General features: G+C 43.6%; 2 protein-coding genes and 1 long non-coding RNA gene across 3 annotated transcripts; 2 read left to right on the top strand and 1 right to left on the bottom strand.

The window, feature by feature from the left end:
• Positions 1-5,014: 5,014 nt before the first annotated feature.
• Positions 5,015-6,410, top strand: LOC115164794 (uncharacterized). The gene is made up of 3 exons (XR_003869984.1): positions 5,015-5,249; positions 5,795-5,908; positions 5,983-6,410. It is a non-coding gene; the product is annotated as an uncharacterized LOC115164794 (long non-coding RNA).
• A 1,700-nt stretch (positions 6,411-8,110) lies between these two features.
• On the bottom strand, positions 8,111-10,552 carry LOC115164788 (beta-crystallin A1-2). Its single transcript, XM_029717600.1, has 6 exons — positions 10,475-10,552; positions 9,746-9,828; positions 9,494-9,612; positions 9,163-9,304; positions 8,845-8,987; positions 8,111-8,705 (listed from the first exon to the last, which is right to left on the bottom strand). Exons 2-6 carry the CDS (start codon positions 9,818-9,820, stop codon positions 8,558-8,560), a joined length of 627 nt encoding a protein of 208 aa, XP_029573460.1. The 5' UTR covers positions 9,821-9,828; positions 10,475-10,552; the 3' UTR covers positions 8,111-8,557.
• A 1,500-nt stretch (positions 10,553-12,052) lies between these two features.
• On the top strand, positions 12,053-14,348 carry LOC115171740 (beta-crystallin B1). The gene is made up of 6 exons (XM_029728838.1): positions 12,053-12,105; positions 12,456-12,550; positions 12,686-12,804; positions 12,983-13,115; positions 13,348-13,490; positions 13,658-14,348. The coding sequence occupies exons 2-6, from the start codon at positions 12,461-12,463 to the stop codon at positions 13,827-13,829; spliced, it is 657 nt and encodes a 218-aa protein (XP_029584698.1). The 5' UTR covers positions 12,053-12,105; positions 12,456-12,460; the 3' UTR covers positions 13,830-14,348.
• Positions 14,349-15,000: the final 652 nt, after the last annotated feature.

Here is a 15,000-nt window from a genome sequence, read left to right as displayed (position 1 = left end):
GCTGGTCTGAAGGTAACCCGGTACCGGGCCGAAAAATGAATGGAAGTGAATAGGGCATTTCCCCGTCAAAGGTATACAGCTGATTCCATGGTTACAAAATATTTTTCGTAGCTTATATCTCTCGGGTATAGGACATTTCCAAACGCTTCCTTTTGACTAGCAGTTAGGCCAAAATCTATGTTTTATCAAATATTTTTTAAATATTACCTACAAGGGTCCTAAAATGATTCTTCCCCCTAGGGCCTCCAAATCACTAAGTCTGCCCCTGTATGAGCGTACGAGAGCGAACAAGTAAGTGTTATTAGTGTGTGTACAGTATGCATGCAGCCGATGTGTCTCTCCCTAAATTTGAGGGCACTTAATACAGCAGATTATCTCTCTCCTTGCTCCCCTGTTGCACACACTCTCCTGTCACTTGGTACTAGAGCTATTTAAAGATGCCACTCTCCTTCATTTGCTCTCTCAATCATGCGCAGTGTCATGTTTCTCCAGAATCCACACAGCAGGGCAGGAGAAGGAAAACTAAAGAACAGATTGAGAAAGAGTGAACACCAACTGTTCCAGATGGCATGTTAGTGAGGATTTAAACATGTTGACTTCAGACCCATGAAGATTCAAGTCTTCAAGTCAAACTTGGAGCAAAGGGCAAAACCTTACCAGCCACGGACTATTGACAAGCACTGGGGGTACCTACTGTCTGTGTGAGAGAGCAACAGCTACTGAGCACAGGAAGTGTGTGGTGCAAGAGATTAGAGACTGGAACTACAGAATGTTCTTTGCATTTATTTTTTCCATGGATGATTAGCCTAACTGGAGACATCACAGGCTAAAAATAACTTCAATATTGAACAAGTTTTGCATCACTCTTCATTCTGCTGCTCCACTATGGATCACCTCTCTCCCCCGTCTTCCAACATGCAGGATGGTTCACCCACCACGTTACCAGACTCGTCTCGCCGCACCACTCACACTGGTAACCAAGGTGGGTTGGGATCGTTGGTATATGAGGTGGGGGTTGTGTGGGATCACCTGCGGCCGCTCATACCGTTCTTTCTGATCAGTGCAATGGTCGTGGCAATCATCTACCTAATCCAGCACATTATCTACTCTGGGCCATTCACCGATCCACTCTTCTTTGAGAAATTCGAGGAACGTTGGCCTAGGCCCAAACCGCACAAGGATACCTCACCCTCAAACCCAGTCCTTTTCACTGACGCTTTGGAATACACTGGGAATGGAACCCTTTGAACTTGAGTCGTGGAATTCGGAGGAATTCTGCCTGTGCCGTAGGATTCTATTTGAAGGAGGATCAAAGGTTTTTACAATCTCCCTGTGGAATTTGTGGTGAAGTTCATAATCAGATCATGGTTAGATCTGCACGTGACTCCCAGAGGCTTGTCTTTGACTCAGTTGTGTCCTCATGTCTGTTCTATTCAACAGCCCCTTGGGCTATGTGTATATAATGTGCAGATTATGAGAACCTGGAGTCTGGACCATTACTAGGCTATAATTAGACTACAATGCTCTAATGTCTTAATCTAGATTTATTAGCCCTGTATATTAGCGTCTGTCAGTGACGGTGAATGTATTTAATGATTTAAATTCCAGTAGGCCTGGCCTAGATCTACACAGTTAATTGTTTAAGATTAATACAATACTCGTAATTTGGGAGAAAAATGCAAATTGAGGGGGAATAAAGTTTTGGGTTAAAAAAAATGTACTCATCTGTACAGCTTACAGTCCACTACACAAATAGAGAATTTTCAGACTGTATGGATTTTCTCTACAGGTGCATTTGTGGCAACCCATTTAGCAGTGTTGCCAGGTCAAGCTAAAATGTGTTGCCCAATGACCACTCAAATCCCCACCCAAAAGGCCTGAAAACTTGGCCAACTTTTTTTTTTCAGCAGCTATAGAGGAGTCATTATGGAGACACCTATTGGATAAATGTGCAATCTCAATACTTATGGTGAAATTCCTTCTCTGCATTTTTCCCTTTTTATTGGTTCCTCACTGAACTATTGAAGTGATAGATAAATGGTTAAGAGGTATGTTTTTTTCAGAAAATATTCATGTGATATGGTGTTGATCATTTTATTTTTACCTTTATTTAACTAGGCAAGTCAGCTAATAACAAATTCTTATTTTCAATGGCAGCCTAGGAACAGTGGGTTAACTGCCTTGTTCAGGGGCAGAACGACAGATTTGTACCTTGTCAGCTCGGGGATTTGAACTTGCAACCTTTCGGTTACTAGTCCAACGCTCTAACCACTAGGCTACGCTGCCGCGCCACTATTGTGAAATAGTGTTAATACATTGCTCTAAAATAATTGTATTCCTTTAAACTGGAGTATGAAAAACTAAAATCCCCAACAGTTTGCTTTTTTGATTTTATTTCATAATAAATGTAAATTAATGTGTGAGATAAGTACACCAAAACAGCTAGTTTGGTAGTACCCATCCATCTAGTATGAAGTGATCCCCACACAAGTTGGTGCTGCTGATGCCATTACCCATATGTTGCTCTACAGAGAGTAGAGGAACAGACAGATATGAGGTGTTCTGCTCACCCCCAAAGTGCTGGGTTAGGCCAACCAGGAGCCTTACTACCAGGTTGAAGCCATTTCTTGGACTTTAGGGGACACTCAGGAACAGGGTTCCAGCCAGTGAGGGGCCAAAGGAGGTACATGTTGGTGATCACCATAGAAGTTGCAGTTGCTTCTTGGTTGTGACGTCAGTACTTTCATCAATAATCAACGAGTAAGACTCATTTACAATTGTATGTATTAGTTCCTCATGCACTGCTGGCCCTATAACTTCATTCGTGATCGCTGTGCATTTTGTTCTGTGGAAATTGATTCCTTTCTTTGCGATGTCTTCAACGCATCCCAGGTGATCTACAGGTGCAATGCTGGAGTGGCATGCAAAATGTGCAGCGATCTGTAACGATGATTGTTTAACTGTTATTCTCTCAAACAATGTTCTTGCATTAGAAAATGGGGCAGCATTTCTCTTGTTTCTCCGTTTGTGAATGAGAAATAAGATCGGCGTGGTGGGCTCGCATTTTTCATCTGCAATACCTACAATTTAAATCAGTTAAATCTGTTCGTTCCTCTGTCCTCACTCACCACGTTGCTTCCTAACTGTTGGATGTAATGGATGTCTCTCCCTTGCTGTAATGATTGGTAGGACTGGGGGCGATCAGGATACAAAGAACCACTCAAATAATACTTTTGAGTGAGAATTATGAAGCTAGCTAGCTCACATCACCTGTCATGATGTGCGCGTGCTGTTAATCCTGACTGCCGTGACTCCGCTGAGCTGCAGCATACTACACAGTACTACACACTCCATGTGATAAATATATTTTCCAAAGCATCTGGTCTTTGCCTAAACCCTAATAAGTGTGAATTTGCTGTTAAAGACCGTGTGATACCCTCTATATGCAATATTCCAGTCAAGGAAAAAGTAACATACTTTGGGATTACCATATCTAAGGATCAACAGGAAAGATGCTCATTACATTTTATACCTATTATTGAAAAAAACTAAAAGAAGTTGAACCATTGGTTGCAGAGGGATTTATCCTTGAAAGGTCGAGTATTGATTGCTTTCTAAAACTGAAGGTATCTTCAGACTTACTTATGCAGCCCAGTCCCTACATCTTGACAACAAAATAGGTAAAGAGGTTGACCAGGTGCTTTTCAACTTCATCTGGAAAAATCACACACATTATATTAGGAAATCTGTCGTTATGAACTCATATATGGTGGTCTCAATTTTTTTGATTTTCCTACTTTGAATAATACTTAAGATAAATTGGGCTAAACATGTTTTAAAGAATCCAACTTCAATTTGGAATTTCATCCCTCATATCTTCTCCCGTTTTGGTGGCCTCAATTTTATGTTACTTTGTAACTATAACATTGATAAGATTCCTGCAACATTATCTGCTTTTCATAGACAAGTATTCTTAGCGTGGTCGTTAATATATAAACATAATTTCCCTCCGCATAGGTATTTCATTTGGAACAATAAGGACATTTTGTTCAGAAACAAGTCTTTATTTTTAAGAACTGGTTTAATAATCATATCCTGCTGGTGAGTCAACTTTTTAATGCAGAAGGATTGTTACTCAATTATGAGGAATTTTTATCTCGTTACAATATCCCTGTAACACCTAGAGAGTTCGCCATAGTCTTTGATGCTATTCCATCTGACCTTCTTGACCTACCGTCGCTTAATCCAGCTGAATCTCCAATGCGGAAATTATGTTTCTCCTTGCTCCCTCAGAACAGCAGATCTATACGTGCTTTATTTCAAAGGGATATTGTATCCATTCCTTATGTCACAATTTACTGGAATACATTGGTCGCTAATATCTGTTGGAAAAAAAGTGTGGTTGTTACCACACAAATACCTGCTTGTTAACAAGGTCAAAGAGGTCTCTTTCAGAATGATCCATAAGTATAACCCTGCGAATCATTACCTGAAGAAACTCAAAAAAGACATTAACTGTACTTTTTGTGTTGAGCATCCAGAAACAGTTTCGATTTTATTTTGGCATTGTCTACATGTAAAACAATTATGTAAAGATATTCACAGTTTTATAATTGTTAATATTCTTGATGACTTTTGTTGTTGTTTTTTATGGGAGAATGTGCTGCTCCGGTTTCCGTAACCATAATAAAGATAAAGAAAAACCATTTTACCTCAAATCTAATTGTGATAATGGCAAAATGTCATATTCATAAATGTAAATTCACTAATAAAAAACCCTCTTCCATGTTTTCTATAAGGAATTCGAGCAGTACATTAAGACCATTCAACATTCTTCGAATAAAAAAGCTGTTAAAACAATCAATATGTGTGTTTCTTTTAAGGTCTTTGTATAATCTGTAATTTGTTGTACCCCCTAGCATATGTTATCATTGTCTATTAGTGTACTTCCTGTATGTATACAGACTATATTCTACATTATAACAACAACAAAACAGTACTACACACACCCTTCCGGTGTATATGAACTCATAACATGGCAACCCTGCTATTTAGCGTCAAATCAGTGACCTCTGCAAATTGTCCGTGACAAGGACGCTAGCCTTCGGTCAATTAAGAGTTAAATACAGAAAAAATAATAATAATAATTAAAAACAGATTGTTTTAAAACTTTTATGCACTTAGCATTGTCGATGCTTTGAAGTTTAATTTTATTTAAGAAAAATGACATATCGAATGACTGGATAAAGGTGAGTAAAGTGATGCATGATTTTATTTCTGTAAACTAACTTTAGCTAGCCTGGCTAACGTTAGCCGCTTGTTGCAACATGTTGCCTTTTAATTTACGTTTACTAGTTAGCTAATCACACGGCTAAGCATCCGTTATTTATATCATGCTAATGGAGGGTGCACTTCAACAAACTATTTTCACCACTTCAAATAATATCTATATACTCGTTGCTTGAGTCGAGCGTTGGTAGATGGTGCACAGCTAGCCAGTTAACGTTCTAATTTGGCTGGGATTGTAACTAGTTAGCCATCTGACCAATTAAGTAGATTGCAATTCAGCTGATAATCGATGCCTTAATATTTTCCCATAACAGAAAATGTGATTGTGGCCTAGGTTTTAAACTTTTATTAAGTTATTATGGCTTTAATTTGAACTCAGAAATGCTTATTAACAAATTCAGTTGAATAGGCCTATTGTAGTACATCATTCTTTCATCTCACAACCTATATCCCACCATTCTTCCATTCATCCTTCCATTGACTCTCCTCTCTCTCTCTCTTTTAGTGGATGTGGGAATGTGGCGGTATCAGAGGCCAGGGTTCGAGGCCTTACTCCTGGCAGAGCTTCAGAGGCAGCAGAGGTGCAGACAGTTCTGTGACACGGTGCTCTGAGCAGAGGGTATGGAGACACACACTTCTAATGTAAACATGCACACCATCCGGATCATCCATCTCTCTCTCTCCCTCTATCAGGGGTGTCAGTACCGGCCCACAGTTGCATCCTGTCCGCCCTAAGCCCCCAGCTGTCATGTGCCCTGTCCACCTCACCGGCACCTCCCTCTGGGCAGAGCCACCTACTGGATTTCCAGGCTTTTGGGGCATGTACCCTGGTGAGGCTGGTGGGTCTGCTGTATTCTGGGGAGATAGAGGGAGAGGCAGATGGTGATTTCTGCTGCTACTAGGCTGGGCATCCAAGGACTGGTGGAGGTCGGAAAGAGGGATGACAAGAAAGAAAGGGAGGTGGAAGATGTGGTCCAGCAGTCAATGAGAAGAACGGGTCCAAGCTCGGCGGAGGAGAAGAGACTGATGGAGTGGGTATCACAAAGGGACGTGGGGGGTGCAAATGGACGCCCTGCAGAGCAGTGAAGCTCAGACAGAGAGAAAGATGGGAGGAGAGCGAAGAGAGGAGAAGCACTCACCATGAGTCTCAGAGAGAGGATGAAACCGACTGTGTGAAAAAGACTCCGGCACTCAGGCTTGTGAGTTGAAGGGGAATGAGACAGACACTGGTGATTCTAACAGTGACTTTTCCACTGGGCCCATCTGTTCCACTGTGGACTTTGATCTCGTGACCTCACTCACTGGTTCAGCTGGGCCAGTTTTCCTCAGTACGTCCCATGTTGATGATGTCATCCCTTTCCAGGGAACGGAGGCCTCTGGTTCTGTTGTCCCTGTTCCCCTCCCCGTACCGTTCACCCTTAATATCCCCTACATCCCTCTGTCTCACCTGCTTTACTGTCCCCCAGCTGATAATCACACCCCTAACAATCCCCATCCTACCATCTTCATGCCTTCTGGGGAATCTGCACCCATTTATTTCCTCCCCCCACCTGGGGGGAGGGGCTTAGTTCTGAGGAGGAAGAGGACATTGATGTCATTGGAGGAGAATTGGACCACGCCCCTTTTATTGGAAAAATGTCATCTCTGCTCTGACTGAGTGAATACACACGGTATCCTTCATTATCGGTCAGACTATCACACTCAACTCTAATCTAGAGTTTTCTTTGCTTTTACGCTAACTATAACCATGTCCCTCCTATCCCTGTTTCCCTAGTGTGACCAACATCTTCCCCCTGCTAGGAGACTGGAGTATGGACAAACTGCTGTGTGTGGACCATCTCACAGTACAGAATCAATTGGGGGCTGCCACATAGACAGCCGTGGCATAACGACATGGAATGTACAGATTTCTGCTTGATGGAGAAGCATGATTGTGTGGTTGAGTTCCTCCAAGTTACCAATTGTTAAACAAGAGGACAAATGGATGTTTAAAAAAATTTGGAAGTTTTTGTTGAACCTTTTTTCTACCTCACCTGGTCTTTAGAGCTCTGTGCTTGAGTTCTAGTTTTCAGCACTTAGATCGTCAATTATGAATGTGTTTTACACTATGGGTCAGTTGTGCTCTGTTTAAGTCTACATCTCACTGCCCAGACCTTTACAACATCATTGTGTTAAAGTTTTCAATGACCCGTGTAGAAAAACAGCAGCTATATTTGCCTCTTGTGCAGAGGAGTTTGGGTTCATTCATACAGCAAATGTTTCGTTGCGAGTTGCCAAGAAATCAGGTTTTACACTGATGTTAGTTCAGTTTCACAGGAATTGACGACTTTCATTGGTTGCGTGTCAATCATCACAGGCCTACATCTTCCGATTCTGCTTCAGATTGTTCTAGAATGGAATCACGTCATGGTGGTTGTCGTCATGATTGTCATTATTACTGTTCTCCCCAGGTGTTTGACTGTTTTCTGTTTAAAAACCAGATTAAAGATGTTCTTAACACGTGTCCTTGTGTGAATCTATTTCAAGTGCAGCCTAAATAGCCGAGATGTTTATCATGGTGTTGTAGTGTCTAAGTGGTGACAGTAATCTGACTGGATACAGCAAGGCTATTCATTTTTTTGTAAAAAAGCAACAGGTTTATTTGAAGTAGTGTTTCAGTTATATCTATGTTTATCAGAGGGTTTGACATGCCGTGTACAAGCCCTATTAGATTAGACCCAAATAGCACATCTTGAGACGCTGCTATGTTGAATCCCATATGGTATTTATTATAGATTATCCTACACACACACCGTATAATGATATGACAGGCCTGAGCGACTGAAGTGAACATGAGTTTATTAGTTAACCTTTGGTTCAACCTCCTACACACATCACATTAGAGCTGCACTACGGTGGTGGCCATCTTGAAACTGGTGTCTGCTGATGCGTTGACCTCTGGTTCGAGCAGGATGTGTGGCTCCCTGCTCAGCCCAGGTGACCTGGACAGGGGTTCGGGGTTCAGGTAGTACAGCGCAGGTGTGTGTCTATGTGCGGGTGCTCTACCCTGATAAAAATAAACTGTGTGTTATGTCAGTCATGTCAGTGTGTGTGTTCCTGTGATTAACCGGTGCGATATAGTCTCATCGTACCTTGGAGCGGCTGTGTGTGTCAGTGTTATGTGGTGAGTCGGTAGTTAGGGGTCTTCCCGTTGGGTGGGGGGGTAAGGGGTAGAGCAGCGTCTGGGCTGGGGATTGCTGTCCGTGGGCCTCTCAGCCTCTAGCCCCTCTTAATGCTGGATACGGCGGATAGACTGGATCTGGGGGGTCTGGGAGTGGGAGCCCCAGTTCTTCCAGTGCTGGTAGTCTCCACTGTGTCTCTCACACTCCATGATATACTGCTGGCCCCTGTAGCCGGGGTACTGGTAGCACACAAAGCTGGGGGATAGCGATAGGGGATATTCATTTAACACTGAGGTTTAGTATATCAATCGTATGCGCAAAGTATTAAACCACAGCTGTTTGCTAACACGTAGCGTGTGTGTGTGTGTGTAGTGAATAATAGACGTTAACTTACGCGCCACACTGCACGTGCATGGAGCCGACCTCGGGCATGGACCAGCCCATGGCCTGCAGGGAGGGGTAGTCATCACACAGCTCAACACTTTGGCCCATGAAGTTCTCTCTCTCAAAGATCATCATACGACTGCTCATGTGGGACTGAGAGAAAGGTTACACATACACACACACATAAATATGACCATATTCCAAGAATTTGGGAGTTTCTCAAGGAAGGCTTTAATAGAATGTATCTGTTTGACAGACATACAAAAAAAAATGCATTGATTCTCTTTCACATCTCCTCTTTCTCTATCTCACACACTGTGGTACTCACAGCACAGTAGATGGGACGCAGGGACATGAGTCGCTCCACGTGGTAGGACAGGGAGCCGCTGTAGGCGTCCCAGTGGGGATACTCTCCTCTCTCCAGGATGAACTGCTGGCCCTGGAAGTCATGGTGCTCAAAGCCCACCCAGCTACAGGGGGATGAGAGAGACATTTTACACATTGAACTACCCGTCTTCTACACCCACATTGAACCAGCCACTATAAACAAAATAACTCACTCATCCACACAGACAGACAGATTACACACCTGGATTCCTCTATCCCTGAATACACATTCACACTAAACAGATGGCGTAAACACACAGTGTGAAACTCACGCTCCACTCTCCACTCTGATGGAGCGGATGATGTCAAGGCCGCATTCGTGGATGTTGCAGCACTCAGAGGTGAACTCCTGGCACTTGCCCTGGAAGTGCTCCTGCTCGAACACAGTCACCTACAGAGAGAGAGATGGGTGGGGAGAGGGAGAAGAAATGGAAGATGATCAGGGGGACATTTAAAGTGACAGAGCCCATCCCACTTATGCAAAGGTCTGTGCTCCTGTATGTGGCTCATCTAAGGTGTGTTACCTTGAAGAAAGGAGCCACGCCCATTCCCGAGTTGACAAGGGATTGCATCATTGGTGATCTAGTGGTTCTGTACATCTTTACACCTAAGAGGCAGGGGTCAAACGTTCCATTACACAATCTCCTCAACTCTATAAGTCACATCAACGCCAACAATCCACACAGACAGAGTAACATTCTATTATATTTTATTACATTCTATGTTATTCTATAATCAAGGCTTCACACTGGTTTTCAAGTGAACATGCCTCGGGAAACAACCTCTCTAAAATGTTTCCCCTTTAACACTTCTATCCACTATCCACTATTTGGAACAGTCTCTAATGAGCTGAATTCATACTAATGCCGATCAATAATCTATGATAAAGCTACACGATATGTTATCTAACAAGCTCGCTCCCTGTTATAGCCAATCATATAAAACAAATAATACGCAACAAATCGAGATTATTGTGAACTAACGGTAAAACATCACATCGTTTATTGTCCATCCAAGTTTGTAGGCTACACCAGAATAGGCAATATGGAGACACGGATCAGTTAAACGAGTCTATACATTAAGTAGCCAATCTATGCAATGTGCACTGCAGGTTAACGTGTTGTTTCAGGGTTAGTGCTTTTTGGTGAGTTTTAAATGAATGTGTAAACGCGTCTTGAATATGCCTGTTATGACCTATCTGACTGACTGTCCCTATAATTTGCATTAAATGCGTTACGGAGTTGGCACCTTACCTAGTTTGGCACTTATTCGTGATGAGCTCGGTAGTGACACGCGCCTAACGCTATCTCGCGTAGAGCTTTGAGAGAACCTGGCGCTTCAGTTTTATATGGACTAACGAGAAGCGCGCCCCTTGGAGCGCGTCCATGGCGCAGGGCTTTGGGACGCGCACAATTACTTTTTCCCACCTAGAACACTGGCCAACTGCGCGCTCCTGTTCTTTCCGGTCATTCCATCGAAACTGCGCGACACGCCAGCTCAGCATATACTATGGAACGTCAGTCCTCTCTGTGCACATCGATCGGTGTTTGCCCTGAATGGGAGAGGAACAATAGCGGCCCGGTCAGTTCGTGCTGGTCAGCAGTACGGTGTGTGGCAGTCACAAAGGCCGGGATAGAGATGGAGAATGTGGAGATTAAAGGGTCACAGGCACCGTTTGGGTAGAGAGAAAAAGTCAATATACAAATATGTTTATAATTGAATATGGACAGGATAGAAACGTTTGAGAATGAGAAAGTGTTTCACATCTATATGTAATAGTATCTCATTAGTCACTAAACACATAGGACAACACAGACATGTTTTGCCCCCTTTCACAGATTCCATGGGTCGCACACACACCTGAATCATGCCACACATCCATCCTTGAGTCCCCATCCATCCTTGAGTCATATACATGGTACCCTGGCCCCTTACGTACAGCAAAGTCCCCCCCCCAAAAAAATTGCACCACACAACTTCACTCCTCACACCTCATCGAAATCATAGTGACACCTTATAGACTTAACACTCTTAATCAAAACCCTGTCGTTGGATAATGTGAGGTCCAATAACGCATCAATTAAAAAGTATGTTAAATGACTTGCTTCAGGCTTGAGCTCCCATTCAACTGTTTCAAAACCAATGGTGGTGAGATGAGACTCAGAGAGAAGACATGACCAGAAATGTTCTGTTTGTAATAGAAGTTGCTACTGATTATGAGCAGATGATTAGCACAATTCACATGTCCTCTCATGTAAATAGTGAGCCTATTCAGTAAATATCCTCCTACCTATTCAAGCTAGCTTTTAATGTTTGATCACTTGAAAACAATATATTTTACATTAGTAGGTAATGGTTTTATGTATTGTGATCGTTTTTTCTACTTTTGATGTATTATTGCTGTTTTTCTTTAGTTTTCTACCTTATGCACATTGAGCGTGGGAAATGTGCTCCTCAAAATTACATAGAATCAATATTATTATGATCATGAACACAATATATGTACAGGTCTTTGTCACAGGTTATACCAGAGTGCGAAAAACATAATCAGTTGCTTATCACAGATACTGGTACAGTGTTATGTCTCTATCTCTCAGATACTGTATCTGTTTGTGGTTAGACCCTATCATCATGTACAGTATTCCACTATCAACCCCCCTCCAATCCTTCTCAATGAACTATGGATCTCATTGGTCCCTGTGGCCGGCCCCCCTCTCTGACTGTCCCTCTCTGATGATGCGGTGGTTCTATTGTCTCGTGGTTCTGACCTCAGCAGGTTTGTTTCTCTGTCTCTAATCCTCCTCCTCTGGGCGCCAGCGTATAAAAGGGCGGGGCGCGCTCTGAGCCACAAACACTCTCTGAGTGAGGCAGATCACACACACAGGTAAGAGCAGCAGACACACACGATACACATGCTGGCACCTGCGTACACAGGTAAAGGGAGCAGGGGAAGAAAGAGGAGTAGCAGCTGTTCAGCAGCAGTTTGACTATGAAATTAGCAAATAGAAGTCGCTATAATAATACCTGTTACATTCATATTATACATCACTATATTAAACATGTAGACTGCATCCACAGCCACAAATATCCCTCTTCCCCTGATAGCATACATTCACTTCATCTTCATCCCTTATTGCCTTTTCCATACATTTTTTGTATTCCCAACACATTGGATGTGTCTTCTTGACTGTTTTGAGACTGTTTCATTCTCATCCCTCTCTCTCTCTCTTCCAGTCATCATGTCCAGTGATAAGTCCAAGGCTGCTTCCCAGACCGACGGGAAGGCTGCTCAGAGCAAGAAGTCTGAGATGGGCATGATGGCCTACAAGGCAAGTAGTCCCCAACTAACAGGACTTCTCCTGGCTCCAATCTAATGGAATATCATTGGATCACTGATACAGCCAGACACCATCTGTGTTGAGGATGTACTTATGTCTGTTTCACTTTCTCTGTTTGCCCCTCAGATGTTTGTGTTCGACCAGGAGAACTTCCAGGGTCGCATGGTCGAGATCAGCAACGAGTGCATGAACGTGTGTGAGATGGGCATGGACCGCGTCCGCTCCCTCCGCATTGAGTGTGGACCGTAAGTCAACCTCTCCAGTTTTTTTAAACTATATATTAGTTTCTATTAATGTCCTGCTATCCCTGTAGCTTTGTGGTATAATGGTAGACATAGCAGTATCATTTACAGTTTTTTTTCAATCCTAATTAGATATGTCAACACAGCTGTATAATAAAGTAACACTGTCTATCCTGTATAGCTTTGTGGGCTTCGAGCAGATGAACTTCTGTGGCGAACACTACATTCTGGAGAAGGGAGAGTTCCCCCGTTGGGACTCTTGGAGCAACTGCCAGAAAAACGACTACCTGTTGTCCTTCAGGCCCGTCCGCATGGTGGGGACACTCCTCTCGCCTTTCACCATCTCTCTCTCTGTCATCTGTTCTCTCATTTTTCTGACTTATACACATCCTCTCTCTTTGTGACTTCCTACCCCCTGACCTCTCACTCTGTCTTTCTTTACTCTCTCTCCATTTGTGTCTCTCTCCTGTACATTTCTCTCCTTCTGAACACCTCCCTCATTCTCACACACCTCTCTCCTTTCCCCTCTCTCTCTCTCTCTCTCAGGACCCCGAGAAGCACAAGATCTGCCTGTACGAGGTTGGGGAATTCAAGGGCCGTAAGATGGAGATCATGGACGATGACGTTCCGTCTCTGTTCTCCTACGGCTTCACCGACAGGGTCGGCAGCATAATGGTCAGCTGCGGAACGTAAGTGTTGCTATGGAGATGGAAAAAGGAATCGACAGAGTTTAAACTCACAACTAAGAACACATAGATCTAGAATGAAAAGATTGTAGGAGAACGGCTGTTATTTTAGTGACATACGTAGTGACTTGCCTAGTGACATAATTTGGTCTTCTCCTTTTTCCCCTCAGCTGGGTGGGCTACCAGTTCCCCGGATACCGTGGCTCCCAGTACCTTCTGGAGAAGGGCGACTTCAAACACTTCAACGAGTTCGGCGCCCGTCACCCCCAGTTCCAGTCGGTGAGGCGTATCCGCGACATGCAGTGGCACCAGCAGGGATGCTACACCATGGCCAGCAAGTGAGGCTCAGGGAAGGAGAGAAAGAGAAAGAGCGGAAGAGAGGGAGAGGGGCGGAGGAAGAGAGAGAGGGGGAGAGATGTCTGAGGCCTTGCAGGACCCCTGGCTGAAGCTTACCATCTGAAACAGCAAGGGAGAGGGGTGACGTTAAATATCCCCCACTCTTTGAAACCTCAATTGAAGGACCACCTGGCTACAGAACACCTGACAGACAACCCCTCCATCACTCTCTCTCTACTCTTCTCTTTCTCTCCTGTGGTCCGACCTTAGCTTTTCCCTCCTTCGCCCCCCCCCTTCCTTTTTCGTCCCCCATTCCTTTCCCCTGCAGTCCATTGCAGCACCAAAGAGGGAACGAGAAATATCTTGCTGTTTTACACATGATTCTCGGCTCAGGGTATGATGCACCATGGGAAAAGAAGTTTCAATATCCACCCCCCACTTCCTAACCCTGTGTATCGCACACCCTCTCTGCTGTACAGAATCCTGGCCAACTTTTCAATAAAAATGAAAATCTTGATTTCAAAACGTTGTCTTTGCATTGTGACCGATAACTCTCATGACCAAGATGACACTGTATGAATAAAAGTGCTATAACAGGTCATAACATGAAAATCATATCAGTACAGATTAGTCAATGTTGATGAAAAAGTAATTAAAATGCACATACCAATAGGAGAATATGAAGTAAGAGCTGAGCACTGCAGATCATTTCCAAAGCCACCCTTTGCCTTGATGACAGCTTTGCACACTCTTGGCATTCTCTCAACCAGCTCCATGAGGAATGCTTTTCCAACCATCTTGAAGGAGTTCTCACATATGCTGAGCACTTGTTGGCTGCTTTTCTTTCACTCTGTTGTCCAACTCATCCCAAACCATCTCAATTGGGTTGTGAAGGCCAGGTCATCTAATGCAGCACGCCATTACTTTCCTTCTTGGTCAAATAGCCCTTACACAGCCTGGAGATGTGTTTTGGGTCATTGTCCTGTTGAAAAACATGATAGTCCCACTAAGCGCAAACCAGGTGGGATGGCATATCGCTGCAGAATGCTTTGCTAGCAATGCTGGTTAAGTGAGCCTTGAATTCTAAATAAATCACTGGCCGTGTCACCAGCAAAGCACCCCCACACCATCTCCTCCATGCTTCACGGTGGGAACAACACATGCGGAGATCATTCGT

The sequence above is a fragment of the Salmo trutta genome, chromosome 3, assembly GCF_901001165.1.
Source record: "Salmo trutta chromosome 3, fSalTru1.1, whole genome shotgun sequence".
In the NCBI taxonomy this organism is placed as follows: Eukaryota; Metazoa; Chordata; class Actinopteri; order Salmoniformes; family Salmonidae; genus Salmo; species Salmo trutta.
Note: the sequence above shows the minus strand (reverse complement) of the source record. Positions and strands in the feature narration are given on the sequence as shown.